General features: G+C 41.6%; 1 protein-coding gene across 2 annotated transcripts in view; it reads right to left on the reverse strand.

The window, feature by feature from the left end:
- Klhl32 (kelch like family member 32) overlaps window positions 1-24,035 on the reverse strand; it is a 207,683-nt gene that overhangs the window by 156,523 nt on the left and 27,125 nt on the right. For both annotated transcript variants that reach the window (XM_026786709.1, XM_013351931.2), the window contains exon 2: window positions 9,050-9,134. In XM_026786709.1, the coding sequence (XP_026642510.1) occupies window positions 9,050-9,072 (23 nt within the window). In that variant the 5' untranslated portion in view covers window positions 9,073-9,134. The remainder of the gene's footprint in view (window positions 1-9,049; window positions 9,135-24,035) is intronic.

Raw genomic sequence — 24,035 nt, forward strand, 5'->3', positions numbered from 1 at the left:
GTGTGTGTGTGTGTGTGTGTATGTGTGTGTGTGTGTGTGTGCAGGGAGACTCTTCATACTCTATGATTCCCTCTCTAACTCCATCCTTCTCCAGCTTCAGACTTACCAAGTGCCTCTCTTGATACAATCCCCTCCTCCCCCCCAGTAAATATAAGAAAACTGAGTAAATGTTGGTTGGGGACAAAAGAACTGCACTTGGCCATCCCGAATACACAGCAGTCAAACCACAGCTGCCTGTGAAACTTGGGGGATTATACGTTGAAAGAAATTAATTTACAATAAATGGAGCATGATAATATAAGCTTATAATCCCAGAACTCAGGAAACTCTGAGGCAGGAGGATCTGAAGATCAAGGTCAATTTGGCTATATAGTAAGTTAGAGGCCAACCTGAGCTACATGAGACCTATCTCCATGAAAAAAAAAGTGTCCTTTGTAAATTAAATGGAAAATTAAGAGTTAAAAGCTTAGATCATCAAAAATCTCTCCACATGACTCTAAAATCCCCAGACAGGTGCTGGGCTCTGACTAGAAAGCTGTGTCACTACTGAGTTACTCCCAGAGGGTGACAAGCATGACAAGTCCTGTTTCCAAACAGTGGCTGGCCTCTTTTGAAAGCTGAGTGAAAATACCCCAGGACAGCTAAACGTGATCTCTCCGATACCTGACCATTCCATGCCCGGCCCCAGCAAGAAAAAAATATTATTCAGAGAAAACAGCATTGCTATCAGCCTTGCCCATACTGTTGAGTTATTTGATGGGACGCTGCCTCACTTGCGCCAACTGACTGGTAAATTATAGTTAAACACAAGTCGCTACCTAAAATTGACCAACTTCTTCCAGTGAGAAGCCGGTGTAGTCGGTAAGCTTTAGCGAACGTTTCCCACGGGAAGCATCAGAAATGTAAGAACTACATGTAAGAACAAATGTAAGAGAAACTGACTTGGCAGAGAGTGAAGCTATAGGAAGCTCTTGTAGGAGGGTGGGAGGATTATTTTCAGTAGAAGGTGGCAGCTGAGTCTGAAACTCTCACAGCTGTTGAATATTCATGTGTGGCTCCCGAGATAGGCAGGCCTTTAAAACCAGTAGCTAAAAGTCGCATTCGGAAATACAAATAGGTTTTTAAGGAAATTTCTATGTAAAGCTTAGAATGGAGATTACTTAATGTCATGAAGTAAAGGAAGTGGGGAAAAGAAACAGAAATGCTGTATCAGCAAAGCAGAACAACTGGAGAGACTGAAAAGTTTTTCGTGAAACGATGGCATTTTCATAACTAGCAAACCTGTATTGTTTACAGTGTTTTAGCCAATTATCCTGCATGATTTATAATTACTAATTATAATTAACAATTCAATTTTCCTAGTAATCATAGGAGAAGGTGCTATTGATACATCTGTTTTATAGATCAGAATACCAAAATTCCAAGATTATGAATTTTAAAAACCTGACATTAAGAACACAATGATTTTTCCTGCTTTAAAAAAAAAAGATAATGCGTATGAAAGGTCTCTCCAAAAATTATGATGAAAAAAATTCAAAATCCCCTCTCAATTTTATGTCATACATAGTTAACCTCAAAATCAACCCTTTAGAGTAATATATGAAAACAAAATGGCACACAATAATCATAAAACTATGTAATCATGCTTCAAGACCACTTTGTACATACGAGGACTAGAGTTTTGAAACAGAAAATGGATTTCTAATGTTATAACTTTAGAAACTGTATTTGAAACTTTCATAATTTTCTTTCTCCTCTATTATGTCACCATAAATTTATTTTGTAGTGGAACAAGAATATATTAATAATAATTGCCTTAAGACATTTCCCTGCTTGCAAATCTAGCACACGATCGAAGTCATTATGGAGACTGCAACAGTATTTGCACTTAGGTATCCTGTTGTGAGTGAGTCGATCTTGGCAGGGAAAGAGCAGCTGTGAGCGGCAGTTTGGCAGAGACTGGGAGGGTTGAGCTTTAAAACAATACTGATAACTCCTTGGCTCCACAGACGCAATAACTCAGCTTCGAACAGTCGGGCTTTAGAAACACCATAAGCTGATATTTAAGACAACACTTGGCAGAGGACCCTAAATATTTTAGAACCAATATGTTATGAGTTCTTAAAAGCCAGAAATAAATACTCTGGGATTTGGCAAGAAATAAAGGCCCACAAATCAACAAGTACCAACAAGTCATCGCTGTATTCACAGAGCAGCTCCCCATTTGTCTCTCTAACAGAAAGCCGCAGAAGACCTAGCCTCTGTAAATGTGACATCACGGCTGCCCACAGCACAGAAGACACCAGGCTCACTACACCTGGGTAATGATCATACACTGGGAGCACCAGGAATCACAGGCTGCAGTGCGCCACGCTGAGATTAAGGTGCGCAGCAGATGGAGACTTGTCATTAGCTCCCCCTGCCCTTACAACAAATGTCAAGTCAGCAAACTCACCTCCCAGGACAGAGCCATGTCCTTTCACTACTGGGAAAATAAGAAACAAGAAAAGGAAAAGAACTGTTTCAAAAACTTTCCAAAATCCTGGGAAAATACGTGATCAAGGCTCTGTACTTCTCAAGAAGAATACAGACTTGAGAAATGTCTTCAAATTGGGGAGATTCTTCCATGAAAGAAATGGCATCCCTCAAAATTTACAGCTAGTACAGACAGTGCTCTGGGTCCCCCAGTGCAACACCAGTCTCCTTTTTCTCTGAGACCCAAGAGCTGCATTACCAAAACAGGAGCCACTGCGTCGCCAAAATAGGCTGTGGACACTCTCTATAGGCTAGCACAAGATGAGGTGAGCTGTTAGTGTAGAGCAGTATTAGATGTAAAAAATGATAAGAAAAAAGACCCAAATGTCTCATTAATACTTCTATACAGAGCACATATTTAAATTATGATTTGTGACAGTGATTTCTATGAAATACAGCACTAAGGTTAACCAGAGCTGTCTCTTTGTTCCTTATTTTAAATGGATCTACTTCAAACAACACATGTTTCTCTACTATGAGCCCCTTTCCAAGCCCACAGTTCACAGGAACACCATATGGGTGCCAGGTGACTCCAGTCAGACGCCAGGGTGGACACTATTCTCGTATCTCCCAGGACTGACCCAGGTCCCTGGTACGACAGGAGGAGACACAGACTCTCTCAGCAGCAATTGGTTTCTAGCAATGCCAGGGAGTGAGCATTAGACCGGTCACATGCCAGCATCTAATAATGGGGAGATTGATGCATGCAGTCTCAGGGAATAGGACTCATCGTGACTCTGAGCCTGCAATTTTCATTCTGGAACTGATGACAGAAACTAAGAAATCAAATGCGGAGCACGTTTCTAACCTGCTCATTCTGAATCCCTGCTTCCGTGCAAATGGCTCCTTTGAGTGCACAGAGTTAACGCTTTGATCACAGAAACCCCCAGGGTCTCATTTTCATACATTCATTTAACTGAATTCAGGCAGTTTTTTTTAAGACGTAATAAAACAGCTCTACAGTTTTATATTTTACTCTTCAAATTTAAAAATTCTGTGGATTTCTATTTTAATGGTTATCTGCTACTTAGCAAGGTCAAAATAGTCTTATACATTAATAAGAAAAGAATGTTGTTTATTTACATGGACAAGTTGTTAAAAGATGCCATAACAGATCTTTCTTATTTTTATGTAACACTTTACAAATTTTCTGAAGTGTATGCCAGAAATAAAAATAGCCATAATGATAAGCAAAGATTAAACCTTATAGAGCAATTAAGAAATACTAAGACTATGAAGAAAGAAGATTAGCTAAGCCGGGCGGTGGTGGCGCACGCCTTTAATCCCAGCACTTGGGAGGCAGAGGTAGGCGGATCTCTGTGAGTTCGAGACCAGCCTGGTCTACAAGAGCTAGTTCCAGGACAGGCTCCAAAACCACAGAGAAACCCTGCCTCGAAAAACCAAAAAAAAAAAAAAAAAAAAAAAAAAAAAAAAAAAGATTAGCTATAAGTGAATAGATTTCTATACCCCTTCCCTCACTTGTATATAAGAGAAATATCTATTCAGCCTTGTCATTATAGATGCTGGAGATAAAATACTAAATAAATGAAATGTAGAAGCAGCCACCACAGAATATTCAGCCTCTCAGGACAGTGACACAGAGGCTCGCAACCTTCAAATGTAGCAACTCTTTAATGTAGAGTTGTGGTGACTCCAACACAAAATTACTAATGTTGCTATGTCAAACTGTAATTTTGTTACTGTGATGAGTTGTGATGTAAATATCTGTGTTTTCAGATGGTCTTAAATGAGCCCTGTGAAGAGGTCATTTGTGTCCCCCCCCAAAGGGTCACGACCCACAGGTTGAGAAACACAGCACCAAGTACTCTCACCTTCTCAAAGGAGAAATATCCATGATGCAAAAGAAAGATGGATGAGTTACCACCCTGACACAAAGAAGATAAACTATCTGCAGGAAAAGAGAACAGCAAACTTTGGCCTGTGTCAGCAGGGAGTGTGGTCCCGACACACAAGAGTCCAGGGCTATCTGAACCCTGGATGGAAACACCAAGATAATGTTTCAGAGAGGTGGACACATTTGAAAGCTACTGGTGTGGGGAGTTAGGAGGTTTGGTGATATGTCAGATAAAGATATGGGTGGGAAAAGAGTTCTCATGAACATGCTCATTTTCTGGTTTATAAAACTCAATATTCTGATAGCAGGGTACCCAAAAAAGAAGAAAATGATGAACTCTGAAGCGTTAATCTAATTAATCTCATCAATAAAATGTGTGGGCATGTTAACTTTGGGTGATCTTAAAGATTTCCAAGGGTAGATGTCAAATACACAGATTGATTCATAGCTTTGGAGCTCAGTCATGACTAAGAAGAGAAATCTATGATTCATGTTCTCAGAGGGGCCAAGAGAGCACAGCTGTCTCAAGAACACACTTGAAGTACAGCCAGTAAAACTTGCTCAGAAGGAAAAAGCGATCTAAAGCACAGAAGCCAGACATGGCTTGGTCTGCCTCTTGAGTGGCAGGAAATAGGAACACCAGAAACATGTAGAACTCTGTGACATTTTGGACTTGTTCAATGTAAAGATTTCTGCGAACTGTCACTGGACAACATAGATTGTTCCGTTCATCAAATGAGGGCTTTCTTAGAGAAATGCCCCTCCCCACACATATACACAATACCAACCAAACAAATAAAAACAAAGAATGGAAGAAATTAAGGGTTGAGCAAAAGTTACAGAAGCTAAGCCGATGAAGAAGGGAACATAGCAATAAAATGAGTTTGCTAACTCATAAACCAATGCTTTGCCCAGCCATCATCAGAGAAGCCTCCTCCTGCTTAGATGGAAACAACGGAGACTCACTCACAGCCAGACAATTGCATGTAAAGTGAGAGAGTTTGGAGCACTCACACCTAAATGGTGTGTCTCCAGCAAATCCTTCTCTTCAGAGCTCAGGGAATCTAACAGAAGAGGTGGTGGAAAGACTGAGAGAGTCGGAGGGCAAGGAGGACATCAAGGAAACAAGAAAACGTAGACACAACAGGGCCAATGTAGATATTATTAATTCACTTAGAGACTGAGGCAGCATGAACAGGGCCTGCATGGATTTGTGCCAGATGGGTTCCCAGTGCTGAGAGGAGAAGCGGACACAGACGTGATCCTTAACTCGGAAGCTATCTTCAACTGGTAACCATTTGCAAATGAAAAATTCGTTGTTTTTTTTTTTTTTCTAACGGATTCTCGCTGGGAATACAAACCACTCTTACAGCCAGGTCCCATGCTCAGCAATAGATGGTCAACACAGAAGGAACGCAGTGATATCTATAGAGGTTTTTTTTTTTTTGTCTCATAATGCTTTCTTTTTAACTTTATAGGCCCTTTGTGTATGTATTATGGCTTCTGGTTTTGTGTTTTTACGGGATTCCTGTGTGTATAAACATTTGTGTGTGTACATCTATGTATTTCTTATGCTGTTCTTTTTCTTCTGTTTTTGTTTGCTTGTCTTGTTTTGTCCTATTCTGATTTGTTTTTATTTTGTTTTATTAATATGCCTTAGGTACCTGTTTGTTTTCTAATGAGAAGTGGGAGGATCTTGGAGGAATTGGGGAAGGGGAAAATATAGTCAGAATACATTGCCTAAAAAACTATTTTCAAGTCGGGCGGTGGTGGCGCACGCCTTTAATCCCAGCACTTGGGAGGCAGAGGCAGGTGGATCTCTGTGAGTTTGAGACCAGCCTGGTCTACAAGAGCTAGTTCCAGGACAGGCTCCAAAACCACAGAGGAACCCTGTCTCAAAAAAAAACTATTTTCAATAAAATGAACAGTAAAAAGAATAGGGAAAAGAAGAGGGGAGAGGAGGACGGAGGAAAGGAAATAGACAGCTGGTAGAAGTGGAAAGTAGTTCAGCTAGTAGATGAGACACAGCAGAGGTCAAATAACAGCCCTAGTTAAATAGGTAAACCTTCAAGCTAGAAATGAAGTAAGAGTAAAGCTAATAGGTGATTTCAGAAATGAAGTGACCACTGGGGATAACAAATTCCATGCTGTGGCTGTGTCAGTATGTGGCTTAGTGGAAGGAAGATCTCTGGGCCAGAGCAAGCAAAGATTCCAAGAGTCATGAAGCTGGGCAGATCCTCCATAAGTGATGGAAAAGTGAGAGGAGGGGAGACAGGGCTCTGGGTGGGAGCAGGGAAGGAGACAGCTGTGTCATGGAAGACATGGCAGTAGCGTGGTAACTGATTAATCTCAATGGCTGATTTAGGGTAAGAAACCCCTTTGAGAACATACACATTGACTCTGAGATCAAGGAGCAAATTATTTGTCTGAGGTGGTGCCAGATAAAGACCACAGTCCTCACGCATTGCATTGGTTGGGCATCAGATCTAACACAGGGCATTTGGGCCGTGGTATTAACTGCATTCTGAGGGTGGTGGTTTGAAAGAAAATGGCCCCAAAGGGGAATAGCACTACTAGGTGGTGTGGCCTTGTTGGAGGAAGTGTGTCACTGTGGGGGCGGGCTTTGGGGTCTCTTTTGCTCAAGTTTCCTCCGTGTGACAGCTTCCTGTTGCCTATAAAGTGTAGCAATCTCTACTCCAGCACCAAACATGTTTGCATGCTGCCACGCTTCCCACCATGTTGATAATGAATTGAATCTTTGAAACTATAAACAAATCACACCAATTAAATGTTTTCCTTATAAGTGTTGCCTTGGTCATGGTGTCTCTTTGCAGCAAAAAAAGTCCTAACTAAAACACTAAGACAGTTTTGGTTTTTGCTCTGAGACTCTCTAAACATCAATTGTATTCCTATCCCTGCTAGCCCTTGAACAACATACCTTAATCTTCCCTGTTTATTTACCTCTACTTTTTTTCAGTGTAATATATTTATTTATTTTATATCCCAACCACAGCCCCGTCCTTCTTCTCCTTCTACTCCTCGCTCCTCCCTTGGCCCCACCCCTCAATCTACCCCCTTCAGTATTCATTCAGAAAGGGACAAGCCTCCCATGGGCATCAGCAAAACTTGGCATATCAAGCTGCCATAAGATCAAGCACCTCCCCCTGTATTCAGACTGGGCTAGGAAATCAGCATGAGCAATAGGTTCCCAAGAGCCAGGCAAAGAACTAGGGACAGCCCCTGCTCCCATTGCCAGGAGTTCCACAAAGAGACCCAGCTATGCAACTGTCACACATATGCAGAGGGCCTAGGCTCACTGGTTGTTGGTTTGGACTCTGTGAGTTCCCATGAGCCAGGCTAGTGGCTGTGGGTTTTCCTGAGACGTCCCTGACTTCACTGGCTCCTACTATCCCTCTTCCCTCTCTTCAGGACTCCCCAAGCTCAGCCTAACGTTTGGACTTGGGTCTCCCCTTGGCCTCCAACAGACACTGGAGGAAGGTTCTTTGATGAAAACTACAGGAGGAGGGATGGTCTCCAATCCAATTATAGGGGATGGCCAATTCAGGCTATGCATTGACAGCTGCCACGAGTCTTAGCTGGGGTCATCCTTGTAGATTCCATAGCACTTTTTCTTGCATTAGATTTCTGACTGGCCTGGTAAAGGTCTGCTTCCCAGGCATCTCTTACAGTGCTCTCTCCCTCCATCTACCCCCAGCCTGCTCCCTCAAGATCCCATTCCCACCTGCACCCAGTCCACCCAGCAGATCTCCTGCATTTACGCTTCCCAGGGAGATCCATGTAGCCCCCTCTTGAGCCCCCCTCGCTACCCAGTTTTTCGGGTCTGTGGAATGCAGCATGCTTATCCTTTACAGCTAATATCCACTTATGAGTGAGTATATATCATGTCCCTCTCTTAATCTTTCTTCTGAAGAGCTTTTGATGGCTTCCTTGGAAACTGATGATGACTTGCCTCCAGGCAGAATAAATGTCACAGGCTTTCTCCCTGTCTGCCTGTCAGATTTTTAGAATATGAAGCTCCCTCCTCCCTTAGTGCACTTTCCAGATCACTCCATCCTTTGGCTCTCAGGGATATACTTCTTTCCCACATTAACACTGGACTTTTCCAACAGAGCATTTTTTACTATGGCATTTGCATTGTTGATTGTGTGGCTATTTATTTAACATCTGGTTCTCCCATAGAATACACAGTTTATGGTGGAATACAGAAAACTTTATATTATTCATAACTGGTACTTTACATCAAGTTGAGTGCTTGGCTCAACAAATATTTATTAACTAAATGAATATTCAAACAAGATACTATCGGGAATTTTTGAATCCTCTCTAAACTTAAAGGGAACAATACTCAAATGCATGCATAGTTTTCTCAAAAATTTTGTTATTTTCCTTTAATCCATGATATGCCTTTTGCTCAGAGGGTTTGCATCCAAAATGAGAAAAAGACAAGAAGCAGTATTAAAGAATCACGACACTTTTCTAGGTTTGAACATCCTTTTTCCAACTGTCCAAATCACAAGAATTATGACTGTTTGGTTGAATTGTGTTCAGCTGAATTGTGTTCTGTTCCTGGGTCTGTGCTTCTGTGTGACCAGTTTGACCTCACTATACTGAGCAAAAGCATTCTCCTTCAGTGTGTACCTGAGACAGCGTTCTGAAGGCATCCTCCAGCTGGCTCCTCGCAGTCAGGCTTAGAAGTGTTCCAGAGAATCAGCGAGCATTCCAACTGGATTAAAAAGGATAAGAAGGAACACGAAGGTGAGTCAAATGCAAAGAGCATTTTAGGAGTTCACGACGCTGAAGCTTCAGAACACCAAGAAGAGATCTAGAGAACCTGAAAGCTGACACTTCCCACCCTCTCACCGTGGTCCTTAGCATGCTCTTGATGGCTTTCAACTTTCAGGCTTTTTACATTATCAGAGACTCAAGCAGAGAAAGGGCGATGTGTCTGAGACTCGATCATAGCTGACTAAAGATTGAAAGGAAAAACAGCACAAGGTCACTGGGAACAATGAAGATTTTATGAAATACAACTACAGTGGTCTGAATTAGAGATACCTGTCTGTGGAAATTGAGGTTTCGTTCCAAACATGACTAGTGAAATCAAATTTAAACCAAGCACCTGTCTAGTAAGTATATACTCAAGGAGCTGGCTTCTGAAAACTCATCAAACGAGCAGCACACGGAGAGGATAGACATGAGGACCTAATGAAAATGGTTCTCGTGGCACCTTCAGGATTAGCATGTGAGAGCAGGTGTAGCTGTCAGGCTTGGAGCGCCTTGGCTGTGCACGCTTCTCCTCCATCCTGGCTGCCCACCCTCACCTTTGTAGTTAATCAGTGATGCAACTCCAAACAGAAAAATAAATTATTTGAACAGTCTGGGACCTGGTCCATGACTGCATTTTACAACGCTCATTAGGAAGGCTCGCTCACATTTTGTAATACACCCAAGTGGTGAAATTAATTATAATCTGAATGAGTTAAATAGGCTTCCTTCTGTCTCAATTTTATTTTGAAAAGCAGCAGTCATAGGGTGAAAAAAAATGCTTATGAAAGAGATGTATTAAATTGTGTCTATTTCTTCTGGCTTGGATAATAAAATATTTGTCACCCGACTAAAATACAGCATTTATTATGTTATAAAGAAACCTGCGATCGGTATGACTTTGAAATGCTTAATGCAACATACTGTGTGCTTAAGTATTCCATTGTTACTGTGCATGACTTGTTTCAAACATTTATTTCATACAATTGACCTTTCAGTTCTTTTGTTTTTAATTATTACTAATAGGTTATTCCTTCACTTGTTTCTAGTCAACGTTCTGACAAAAACTAAAGTGAACATCATTCTCGCTTGCTCCCTCATGGGTGAGCAGCACAGACGGTCAGAATAATTCCAGGCACATGGCTTAATGAGCTGAGAGACTTGCTTAGCAACCTATTATTGCTACAGCTCCCCCTTAGAATGTGGGTTATAAGCTCGATGGTGTGATACCAAGCACAAACATAGATAAACACTTGAGTTTTGAAATGGAAAAGAATAACTATTAGAGGTGGGCAAAGAAATCCTACTCTTTTGAAAATTCTATATTTTTCAAAATACTTCTAGTGATACGGTAAATGGAGAAAATAATTTTAAATATTAGAATAGTTCACCATTAAAGGACATATCTAATTTGATACATTTTAAACAGTCATGGAAAAATCGTAAAATGAATTCAGTTCCCCGCTAGAGATACTTATTTTTTTTAAGTCAACACAATAAACCAGTTCTTCTCCAAAATTATATAAATATTATCACCTACATTCTACATTGTTTAATTAAATGAACAAAACATTCAATGTGAGTCAAAGTGAGTTAAAGATGTATCACCACAAAAAAGCTTTCTTACTATTTCCAATTAATATTATTTTTCTATATATTTTTTCTACTTGCTATATATAATATACTGGTATAAAGTCAGATCTATGGGCGAACACATTTGTTTTATGGACAGTTTCACAGACAGGATGGTGAGCCGGAGGTGACATGTCCTTCCACAGCTTCTTTCTGCTTTTCCCCTGCTTGGAGCCTGGATTCCTTCCTAATCTATGGCTCTTAACTTCCCCATGAGCTCCAGAGACCTTGCACAGGCTCTTGGCTTCTTCCTCTTTAGCTCTGGATTCAGAGCTGGCCAGCTTGTTGGAAGATGGAAGCACAAGGATACAGAAACAGGGAGTTCTCGTTCTTCTGGAATCCAGCTCTCTGTGATCTCAGCACACACATAGGCACACCTGGTACAACCTTCGGTGTGATGTTCACTTGGAAGTACAAGAAGAGAAGCTTCTCTTGTCTGAACTGAGAGCTGTCACTTTGGAGGACTCAACTGTGGCCGCCTGCCACTGTGAGGCTCCAGGTAAAATGAAAGTGTTCTTGACCCATCCCTAGTCAGGCTTTTCTGAGTTAGTTCTTTGTTCAAATAGGCACATCCTTCACATCTCCTCAAGAGCTTTGTGATCAAGCACTGGACATGTGTCTTGGGAGAATTCATTGATGTCACAATAATTCAACAGAAAAAATATGCCTATGAAAGTTGTTAAGAAAGCGTGGATTAAAATTCTGGTGTCATCTAATCAACTTCTTAGCTCAGCTTGAAAGATTTTTCAGAGGGATAAAGTGAATTTTCCTCCACAGTTTAGTTATTATACATGAACAAGGCAAGGAAAGAGATCAGAATTTTCCCCTGCAAAATATACCTCTTCAACACATGGATTATATTGAGCTAACAGTTGCTTAGAAGCTGCAGGTACAGGATAAGCTCTAAACACGGGATCCTTATTTTCCTTTTTTTAAAGGGGATTTCCATTCAGAGATTGATTTGTGATGGGTCTCAGAGTCCATGTGCTAAGTTCCTTTATGACAGTACCAATGTGAGCTACACAGTGATTGTCTCACCGATGATGAGTGTGTTGATGGATTTTTACTTTTGTTCCAGTTTTCTAAGGTAGCTAACATGGTATACTAATCCTTTTTTATTCCATCTTAATCCATAACAGTTTGAAAGGAGAAAAAAAGTCTGAGAGGAAGATCACGAGTGATCTTTTAGGCACAGCCACTGCCAAACTACTTATAATAATGTCAGTGCTAGGAAAATAGTTCTGCTATTTTATTGTTTAAGGAATAATGACAATAAAATATCTATACACATTTTTAAAAATATTTTTTAATCTGAGGTCACTTGAATCCATGGATGCTGAACCCACATATAGAGAGGGCTAACTAAAACAACACAAGTAGGGAGTGGTGAAATCAGGTCTCAAACCCAGTAGACTACACCACACTAAGTCCACATTTTCCACAATAGCGAACACTAAAAATGGTACAGAGTCCAGGACACAGTTACCCTAAGGTGCTGAAAAGCCTCAAGGTAGAAGAATTAATAGTTATGGTAAGACAGTTTTTAAGTCAACTTGGCACAGCCTAAAGTGATTTGAGAAGAACAAACCTCAATTAAGGAAATGCTCATAACAGATTGGCCTGTGAAGCATTTTGTTTTTATTTTTTGTTTTTTGATCATGATGTGGGAGGGCCCAGTTCAAAGTGGGTGATGCCATTCTTGTGCAGGTGGTCCTGGGTGCTATAAGAAGGCAGGCTGAGTAAGCCTTGAGAAGCAAGCCAGTAAGCAGCATTCCTGCATGACCTCTGTATCAGCTCCTGCCTCCAGGTTTCTGCCTCCACTTCCTGCCCTGACGTCCCTGGATGATGGAGTAAACCTTTTCCTCTCTAAGCTGACTTGGGTCCTGGTGTTTTATCACAGCAGTAGGAACCCAGAGTAAGACACAAGGCAGCATCAGCTCATTACAGACAAAGTTTCCTAACATTTTCACTTCCCAGAGTTAATAAAGGAACATTTCCACCACTACAAGGAAAACAACAAACTTAAATGCTCCCAGTTCTACCTGAACCCTAAAGGACTGGGACTGTAGCCACCAGCTGTCAGTATCTCCCAAGGAACACCCTGTTGTAGGCTGAATTATGCCCCCACACCAATTCATATGTGGAACTCTTAACCTCTAATACCTCAGTGATAAGACTTTTAAGGAGGTAATTATGATGAAAGGTTATGAATGGGCCCTAGTCCAATTGTGTCCACACATACAAAAAAAAAAGCTTAAGGCACAATCAATTGTTGTGCAGCAATCTCCTGGAAGATGAAAACTCTGTCTTGGAAGAAAGCTCACTATGATTCTACAGGGACGTTCTACAGGGAGGGGAATTTCTACCCAGCAGGGAAGATCTTAACTCAACAAGTAAACAACAGAGTCCTAGAAGTCCTTGAAACTGAGTAGGTTTCAGCAAGCTCCTCCCTCCCTGCACTGATAAAGCAGAGAGGACTTCTGAGACACATTCACACCAGCCAAGCTGCCCAAAAGAAGCTCAGACATACTGAACCACCTAGAAAAGATCCTCCAACAGGCTGAGTTTCCTGCCACTTGTGTAGTGTGCTCAGGCTTCCAACTTTCATGAATCGTCAATGCTGGGATGGGCCTTTGGTGATATTGGTGACTTTGCTCCTGTAAGTAACCAACTCCAGTAAAAACTCATTGGTTTATGCATATGGACTTGAGTAGCATCACTAATTTTTGGTCTGTCATTGGGTTCCTAGCTGGGGTGAATACATAGTTGTTCACATCTCCCCAAAGACAGTGTCACACATTACCAAGTAAGAAGAAAGTCTATGTAAAGTCTGAGATGCAGCAGCCATATGTAAGCCTTGGAGAGGGCCTTCAGAAGAAAGCAACCTTGCTGACATGTTATCAAATTTCTAACAGTCAAAAGATGTGAGAAAACACATGATATTTCCTATGTCAGTCCCTATAAACTAATGGATTTTCTCCCACCCCCAGATCAGAGTCCAGTTCTCATTACCTGGGTCCTCCACTCGGTCCACCATCTTGCCGTCACTCTGCTCTGTGATTAAAATCAGCCTGACCTCTAACCATTTCTGCCAAGTCCCCTCAGTTGGCTTCAAATTACCATGGCTCAGAGGTAATATCAAACCCATGACCGCATTGCCCTCAGGTCTATGACAATCCGTGCTCAGCTCAGATGAAGTTCAGTCATGGGTGACTAAGAAACTTCTGACCCAGATATCTCCTCAGAGAGATGCCTCTTCACTATTGACCCACTGGGACATCTGGATCCTACCTCTACTTTTCTAATAAGTGCTCATTTTTCTTTGAGAAGTTAAAACATGCCACTGCCCACAGAACTTCCCCCCATGAAGTTTCTTAAATCTCCATGCACAGCATAATTTGCTTGCTCCATGAGAGTCTACTCCTTTGCAGGTTATATAATAATCAGAGGAAATCAAACAAAGAGAATCTAGTGTCTATAGTGTCAATTCCCTACTCTACCATGTGGCTACGTCATAGGCTACCTCTTAACACTCCATCTTAGAGGCTGAGCTGTGTACCTGCTTCACTTCTTAATAGTGTAAAATGGTGTTTGTTTTGGTTTTTCTTTTCTCTGATCAGGCCTTCTACCAAGCTTCTTCCTATCATGAAAAACCCCTTTTTTCCAACATATATAAGAACAAGTATATGAACCTGCTGTAAGATTCTGTCCTTTGTACATGGCCAATGCTACCTCAAAGTAATTCCCTGTACTCACAAGATGTGACTTAACAACATTCCCCTGTAGGAGTGTGTAGGGTTATCAGATCTTTACCTGACATTACAGACACACCCACCCCTGCCACTCCTGTGGCTTGTAGTCTTGGGAGGTGCTACAGTCTACAGGAGGTGGAAGATTAAGTGGAACTCCAGTGAAGTAGTTTCCATGAGTTACCATCTACATAGAGGTGGGCTTTTAGTGACTTAGCCACAGAAATCAACAATGCTCCTTTAAGAGACTCCAATAAACACACTGGTTAACCTGACTAGACTTGGCTCTCATTGGTGAGATAGAATAGGTGAATAGAAAATAGGCTCTTAGAGACGGAGTGGCACCCATTTCTAAAGATGACAAACAAGACATCCAGCATGACCTCCTCACTGAAAAACCATGCCCAGTGATCAACAGAGTGTCCCTGTAAAAAACTGATATTTTTCAGTAAGACACATTTTTATTATTAATGTTTTGAATGGAGATTATAAATAGTAAAGTTTTTGCTTGCTTTAAAAAAAAAAGAAAAAGGCACACTACAAATGCTTTGCAGTATAATCTTGCTGTGGGATGAACTGGCAAAGGGAAGTGGGTACTCTGCCATGTTCCAGGTCCTGGGGGTTGTGGAGACCCAGTTCCAGCCAAGGACCCAGTAATGAAAATAAAATAAAATAAAACAGCAGTGACTCAAATAATATAGGCTAATGTATTTCAATGCTTAGTCACCAGGGAGTGAAACTATTTGATAGGATTCTGATTATGGCCTTGGTGGGGGAGGGTGTATACTTGTGGGAGGAAGTGTGTCACCTGAGATGGGCTTTGAGGTTTCAGAATCCCATGCTGGGCCCAGGCCCCCACCTACAGATCAGGATGTATGCTCTCAGTTACTTCTCCAGTGCCATGCGTGCCACCATGCTCTCCATCATGATGATAATAAATTAACCACCACTGAAGTTATAAGCAAGCCCTGAATTAAATGCTTTTAATTGAATTGCCTTGGTCATGATGTCTCTTCACAGCAATGGAACAGTGACTAAGAAAGAAACTGGTTCCAGGGTTAGGGGTATTTCTGTGGCAGGCCCGATCATGCAGTTTGTTGTAATATGGAAGACTTTGGAATTTGGTGCTAGAAAAATGGTTGGATGCTTTTGGTGTGGCATAATAGGCCATCCTAGGAGAAGGGCAGAAGAGGGTGCTAAGAGTTATATGCAATGTGGGGGCTCCATTCAAGACACTGCAGAGGGAAAGAATATTCATAAGTGAAACTGTTCCCATGAAACTTTGGTAAAGAATGTGGCTGCTTTTTGCCCTAAATCTGCCTGGGGCTAAATAGAAGGGTTTTAGATTAATGGTATTGTTGGCAGAGGAGATTTCAAGACAGCCTTATATTGACTCTGTCTTGCAGTTATTGGTAATCACTCTTACGCAGATCTAAAAGCAAAGGGAGCATGATAGACATAGAGAAATATAATATGAACTGTTTGAGAAGGAAAGGAACACCAGGAAAAGCAATGGAGCTAAGTCCTGTGTTCATAGAGATAAAAAGTTAAAAGGAAAGACAGATGTTAAATGGAATAAAGGGAGGGGTAACCTCAGGGCAAGACCCCACCCAGTTGGGTTTCCAACTTGTGTTAAGGAATTAAAAGAAAGCTAAGCAGTGAAGGAAATAATCAAGGGCAAAAAGCTGATGCACACGTAATTGAAAGGGGGACCAAGCTCCAGTCCCATCAAGCAACAGAAGTTGGCAGCTTTGGTCACACAGTTCTGGTTTTAGAATCAAGGATACACAAAAGGGGTTCTAGAGCCTCCATCTGCAGCTAAGGCAAACCACTAAGGCCAGGCATGTGTCAGAGTGACCTCGTATGGAGGCCCAGAGAGGCCATTGCATGAAGCTCTAAATGTGAAGCATAGATTGTCTTGGCATCCCCAAGATGCTGGAGATGCAACCGTACTGGGACACAAGCCAAGGAGAGCTGCTAGCAGGGTGTGGAACCCGCCTAGGGAGAGAAGTGTGCTGAAGTCACTGAAAGCTGAACCGAGTTGGAGATCTGAAGAGTCCTTTGACATCAGACATGGGGATGCAGAGTTTGGAGTTTGCCTTGCTAGTTTCCAGTCTTGCTTTGGTCCAGTATTTCCTCTCTTGCTGGAACATGGTCCAGGAATGGAGTTGTGTGAGGGGAATTGAGAGTGCCTGTGAGAAAACTCCCAGAAAACAAGACAAGAGTCTGGTGGCCTCAGTTTCTTCAAAACATGGGATTCTTGTTCTTGGGATATGTTTTCATGCCCTTCCCAGGTGTTTCTTATAGAAGTGAGTTTATTTCAGATTATTCATTATAACTGGCTATTATTATTTGTTCATGTATCTATGGAAAAACATGCTTTGCCATGTGCAGCTTGATTGGCATGTGAGGCTTGCATGCCGTTGTACCCTGCCCTTGTGACTCTACACTTTACTCATGGAAGTCCTCTTAATCCTGAGTGTATAAAGTGTCTGATGTTCTGAATACAGTTGGCTGTTGCATGAGACTTTAGTCTGCTTCACTTTTCGGCTCCACTCTCCCAGGTCCCACTGCCTCTAGGACCATAAACACTCACTATGCTCCTTCTCCCTTTTGAAAGAGCCACGCATGCTCTGTGCCACTGTGTGTTAGAAGTATGTGCTTTTGTTCTTCATTTCAGCTTAACAGGGGGTTACAGGTAATAAATTGCCTTGAGTCTCAGAAGAGACTGAACTTTGGACTTTTAAACAGGGTTGAGACTGGGATAGACTATGGGGATTTTTAAGATTGGTCTGGATGAATTTTTACACTATGATGTGGCTACAAAGCTATGTGGGGCCATGGAGTGGAATGTGGTGGTTTGAATGAGATTGGTCCGGAAAGGTTCATAGATTTGAATGTTTGGTCACCAGGGAGTGGCGTTGTTTGAAAAACTTAGAAGGATTTGGAGCAGGTGTGGCCTTGTTGGTGGAAGTTTGTCACTGGGGGTGGGCTGTAAGGTTTCAATGACACAAGCTCACCTCCCAAGTCAGTCAGTCTCTCTCTTTCTCTCTCCCTCTCTCCTAGCTCTTTCCTCCGTCCTCCCAACCTGCCTCTCCCTGCCTGCCTTCAGATCAGGATGTAAAGCTCTCAGTTACTTTTCAAGTACCATGCATGTCACCTTGATGATAAGGGACTAACCTCTTAACTATTCTTAACTATTCTTCAGGGACTGATATCATTATTAAAAAAAAAAACTCTCAAAGCAAAATGAATAAAGGCATAATGTATCTCCATTTTTGAGTGGAGAACATGAGATCATCATGAGAGATGATCTGCAGCATGAACCATAATGTTTCCATTTGTATTATGAAATTCACTAAATGAATGAAGTGTTATACTACATATACAGAATTTTTTCAAGAATAAAACACCAATCCACCCCAAGGCATGTGCTTGGAGACCTTCTGAATCAAAAGAAAATTTGCTGTGTGAGTAGCTCCTCCAGCTGTGTGAGCGCACCCCCCTTTAGCTCTGACTTTAATTTTTAGTTCCCTCACGCTCTATGAATAGAAACATGAAATGCTTGGATCAGTTACACAGTCTTGTCAAAATACCCTAACCTGCAATTATAACACCCTGAGGTGCTTTTCTCACATCTTCCATGAATACTTTTTTATTAAGGAATTTTGTATAGCTCTTGTGCCACTTGAAGCTAAACTCAATGACCCCCCTAATGCTCTACAGATGACAAAATGTAGGTCTCGTGCACTTTACTGGTAGATACATAAATTATTGGCAAGATAGATAATATATTCCTGAGCTAAATGACACAGGATGAACTTCACAAATGTAATTATTTTATTTCATTAAAAACTCTGCCAAAACAGTCCTTAGTCAGACAGTACAGGTCCGTTCTGATCATTGGAAAGCTGACAACTAAGAGAAAATATATAGTGTAGAGTTCCCTAACTTCCGATCAAAATGTGTCCAAATACAATTTTAAAATAGAGGGATTTAATGGTAGATTTTTAAACACAGATTGCTCACTCATCAAAGATTTAATAAGTGTTTAATATGCCTCCAGTATCCACTGAACAAGGTATGATTAGACACGCAAGCGAAGTGAAATGAACGCTTCCCTTTGAGAGCTTACAACTACAATATAAGGTAGGCCATTCACATGTGCAGTTAGAACTGGTGTTTTCTCCGTTGGTACTAGCTTTTCTCATCTCAATTTTTCTAAAATTAGATTGAAAATATTAATTGAAAGCATGAATTAATTTGCCCCTATCTCTCCACGTTGAGAAGCTGAAGCACGGCTCGCCTCTCCATTACAACAGGAAACACTGTTGTTCTCAGGAACGGTTGGTACAAGTGCTTTCCACTTAATTCTTATAACAACCCGTCACTGTACAAACCAACAGCCCTTTTGCAGAGAGAGGAGCATGAGCTTGGCAAAGTACAATGCTGCAGGTGGAAGGCTGCAGGCTCCCATTGCCCTTGCAAAAGGAAATTCATCACCTGCAACGCTGGGTAACCTCAGAAGCAATGGAGGATGCAGGGCAAGATGATGGCTTCTCAGCTAAGGACCATATGCTCTGGAATAGGAAGCTTGAGCTACAGCCCTGCGAAATGAAGCTACTGGACGACTTGGAGGCATGCTACAGGTTCCTCATAAAAATAGTGGTTCTCGGAAGTAAACTGCCTGTTATACATCTTGGTGTTAATGTTGCTTCTGTGATCCTCATAGAGTCAGTTTCTCTAAATCCCATTTCCTAAAGGGTGAAAAGGATATACAAAGGGAAGTCAATAAAAGGTTGAGCCTAAGATGGCAGATTAAGCACCATTCATTAAGATATCAATTATATCAATTGGGACACACATTCTGATTCTGGGGCTGTTATATTAAAACAAATGTTTTTTTCATAATTCTCTTGAAGAAATTAAAGCACAGATACAATAATAAAGATATTTTAAAATAACGGTGAACATACAATTTCAACAACAAGAAGAACAAGAAATAAAAGTCATACAAATTACTGAAACTGGGCACATAATAAGTGACTCAGTATAATCATAAAAAGTAAGCTTCAAACTGGCAATGGGAGATACAAAAAAAATCAATTTCTATCAAGAAAAAAATATGATTCAGGGCCTGATGATACTAACATGAGATTCTTTCTGTGGAATGAAATATTTGTGTCTATTCCAAACTCACAGATTAAGCCCTATGTGGTAATGTAAGATCTGGAGACTTCTCTGGGAGGCTACTACATGGTATAACATTCCATCCATAGTTCAAGGCAGGCCATAGAAACTAGAAGTTCTCTGACCTCACCATTTCTGAGTCTGGTTTCTCAGAAAATTGAGAATCAATCTTCCTCATGACCCAGCAACAGCACTCTTGGGCATACACCCAAAGGAACTCTATCCTACCACAGGGACATTTGCTCATTTATGTTCATAATAGCCAGAACCTGGAAACAATCTACATGCCCCTCAATGGAAGAATGGATTAAGAAAAATGTGATATTTACACAATGGAGTACTACTCAGCAGCAAAAAATAATGACATCTTAAAATTTGCAAGCAAATGGATAGAGCTAGAAATAAAAACCATCCTGCATTAGGTAACCCAGACCCAAAGAGACAAAAAACAGTAGGTACTCACTCATAAAAGGATAACCAGCCTATAATTCATGATCCCAGAGAAGCTAGGTAACAAGGAGAACCCTAAGAGAGACGTACATGGATTCCCCCTAAGAAGGGAAAATAGACAAGGACTTCTGAGAAAATTGGGAGCATGTGGCAAGGGTAGAAGGGGAGGGGGAGAAGAGAAGGGAAGGGGGGAGAAGAATGTGTGGGAACAGGATGGCAGAGATGGGGGAAGGACAGAAAGAGAGAGCAAGGAAAGACATTTCTTGATTGAGAGAGTCATTATGGGACTAGCAAGAAATCTGAAACTCGAATAATTCTCAGGAATTCACAAAGATGACCCCAGCCAAGTCCCACAGCAATAGTGGAGAGGGCACGTGACCTGACCTTCCCCTGTAATCAGACTGAAGGCTAGCTACTTTAATTCTCATCATAGAAATTTCATCCCACACTTGATGGAAACAGATGCAGAGATCCATAGCTAGCACTGGGTCGAGCTCCCAGAGTCCAGGCCAAGAGAGGGAGGAGCAATAATATGAACAAAGGGGTCAAGACCATGATGGGGACACCCACAAAAATACCTGACCTGACCTAGTGAGAGCTCACTGACTCCAGACTGATTGCAGAAGAACCTGCATAGGACCAAACTAGGTCCTCTGAATGTGGGTGACAGTTTGGTGCCTGGGGAAGTCTGTGGGGCCATTGGCAGTGGGACCAGGACTTATCCCTAGAGTTTGACCTGGCTTTTGGAGCCCATTCTCTTTGAAGAGATACCTTGCTCAGCCTAGATACAGTAGGGAGGGCCTTGTTCCTGTCTCAAAGTGATGTGCTATACTTTGTTGACTTCCCATGGGAATACCCTCCTTGGGGGGGGGGGATAATGTGGAAGGTGGAGGGAGCCAAAGAAAAGGAGGGTAAGGGCACTGGAATTGGTATGTAACATGAGAAAACATTGTTTTAAATATAAATTTAAGAAAAAAAGAAATTTGCAAACAAAAGAAAAGGTTTCCTTTTTGTTATTGTTGTTAGGCAGGAAAGAACTTCCTTCTCTGTTGTCTACCATATGTGGATACTGTTAGCATCCAGGAATACCTTGGCCCTACTCCTTGGGACCCTGGCACAGTGCATCACTCCTCTGCATGTGGCAAGCACTTCCTAGTCTGTATACAGGTGCAAAAGATCCCTTTAAGAAGACAAGTCCTGTCTCATGCTCTCTCTTCCGGCCCTTCTTCTGAAGAGGTTTCTGCCTCTCTCCCTGTCCCCCTCTTTGTCTGTCTGTCTCTCTCCCTTCCCATTCTCTCTTCCCTTCCCATTCCCTTTATCTGAATAAACTCCACACCCAAGCTCTGTCTGTATGGTATATTCTGTCACAGACCGTGGTTTGGACCCACCCACAGCAAAGGTCCCTCCCGTGCCGGGTCCTCACCTGCTACGGGACCCATCAGTGCCCTCTCACACCGTAAATCATAACAACGTCATAACAACAGTACCTGTGACACTTGGCAGGCTCTTCTGTCAGCTCCTCTTGCCTAGGTTTTTTAAGGAGTGAGAGAACCCTCTAATTTTCAATCCAGTTGGTTGCTTTTCCAACCCAGGATTGTTGGAACTCTACACCCAACACAGGCAGAATTGGCAGCAGCCATGGGCCCCCTTCATGTGCAGAGAGGTAACGCACTGTGCCAGGTTCCCAAAGGGCAGAGCCAACGTGTGCCTGGATACTAACATCCCTCCCTTCTTTTTTCATTAAAAAGGCGAAATATTAGGTACAGCAGGTTAAGAAAATGAGGGCATGGAATTCTTGAGACTACTTCCTGCTGACCTGGGGGAAGCATTGATCACCTTACGGGGAACCTGATAAAGCTGGGGTGCTGCCATGTCCTGGTATAGCTGGTTGTTTCTCTACTGTCCAGGCTCTGTGGTACTCTCCTGTGTCTCTTGGACCTGGCGAGGTACTGGCAGAGCAGAGGACCAAGGTTAAGTTTAGAAAAAAAATTTCTTTAGGTCCTGGTGATTGAGGGGGAGTGTTAGGACCAGGGAAAGGTAGGAGGCTTAGGCTCTTAAGGCCTGGTAATTGAGGGCGGGGTGCATCTGACCTGTCCGAGATGAATATTTGAATTCAGCTCCCTGAAACTTAGAAATATTCTTTGAGTTTGTGAAAACTTACATTAGCATTTCCACTGTTTATAATTGTACAAAAATTTATTTTGTAGGAATGGTAGTATACTCACGTCAGACATGATGGTGGCAGATTTTTTTTGCACAATGAAAAGTATCTTTGAGGTCTATAGTTAGAAAACGACCAAAGAGAATTTAACCTCTTGATCTTGCTGTTATGTAGTGGTAGTACTCTGTCAGAGCTAGATTAATAGCTTATCAGAATCGTATTGATTAATGTTAAGACTATGGACCCTGGGAGTCCTAATATAACAGCATAATGAGAGAGAGAGAGAGAGAGAGAGAGAGAGAGAGAGAGAGAGATCTGGAACATGTTTTATTCTTTCAAATGTCTCAAATCACTTGCCCTCACCATCACTTAAGCTTTTTATCCCCAGACCTTTATAGTGTGAATGTACACACCTTAATAACTTGCACACCTCAAAACATCTTCTTAGACCCTAAAGCAGGCTTAGATCCTCGCATCTTAAGCTCTGCATTTTTACGTAAGTAACCCTTAAAGCACTTGTTCCTTTTCCATCATTATGACATCCCCTTAACATTCAGGAGAAATCCGTCCCGTGAGTTTATTTCTTATTTGAGCCTGGTAACGAGGTCAATTGTGTCTAGACTTAGCCTTGGTTCCTGCTATTAAGCTGGCAAACCTATCAGTCGTCAAACTGCATCAGAGATCTTGGGAAGGATAAATTTTACCTGAGTTACTGATTTAAAAATGACAGAGACTGACTTGATTGGCTACTGCGAGAGCCACTCCGGGGTCCTCCATGGTCATTGAGGGCAGGTCTTAGGGCAACATCTGTCTTTTAGCTGGCAGCACAGGGCCTGGCAGGCTTTAGAAGAAGATCCTGTGGATTAGGAGTTTGTGGAAAGATCAGCTTAGCGTTGCCCTAGGCAACTGGAGGCAGTCGATCCTGTGTCCCTTCATCCATGGTCTGGAGAGATCTTTATAGCAGTTTAGAGGAAAGGCAGTGTTGCTCAGTGGCTAGACCTTTCACTTGAAGAGGTAAGTTATGGTTGGAAGTTCTTCTGTGCTCATCTGTCTTATTTGGGGGAAATAGGGGTTCCTGCCAGAAGCCAGTCTGTCTCTCTGTTACACAAAGCTTTTTTAATTAAACATTTAAATGCCATATTCCCTAGATCCCTGAGCATTTGAGGGCTGTGCATTGGGTATGTATGAGTTGTAACTACAATATAGGATCTGCCTGGAGAGCTGCATCCAAGTGGAAAGGTTGTAGAGGAACGTTTTAGCCTGAGTCTTCCAGTTTGACTGTAACTGGATTAGCTTAACAGGTTAGATTTATGTCTGAGAATGTTAGCTTTTATCATTATATAGAATATATTTTAAAGCAAGGTTGAATCACATTTGCATTATATTGTAACAGATCTAACCATATTTTTTTATCATCTTTTAAAAGTACATACCAATTTAAAGTATTTGAAACGTGTTTTTTTTTTAGTCTAGAAGGAGATATAATGAACAGAGATAATTAGGATTGTTTAAAATACATTTTTTAACAGTAAGTACATATACAGGTATACACAGTTGAATTTAGGTTGCATACACATACATATATACAGAGTTAAAGATAGCTTACATTCACAATATAGGAGAGAAAGACAGAGAGAGAGAGAGAGAGAGAGAGAGAGAGACAGAGACAGAGAGAGAG

Source organism: Microtus ochrogaster, linkage group LG5, assembly GCF_000317375.1.
Source record: "Microtus ochrogaster isolate Prairie Vole_2 linkage group LG5, MicOch1.0, whole genome shotgun sequence".
NCBI lineage: Eukaryota > Metazoa > Chordata > Mammalia > Rodentia > Cricetidae > Microtus > Microtus ochrogaster.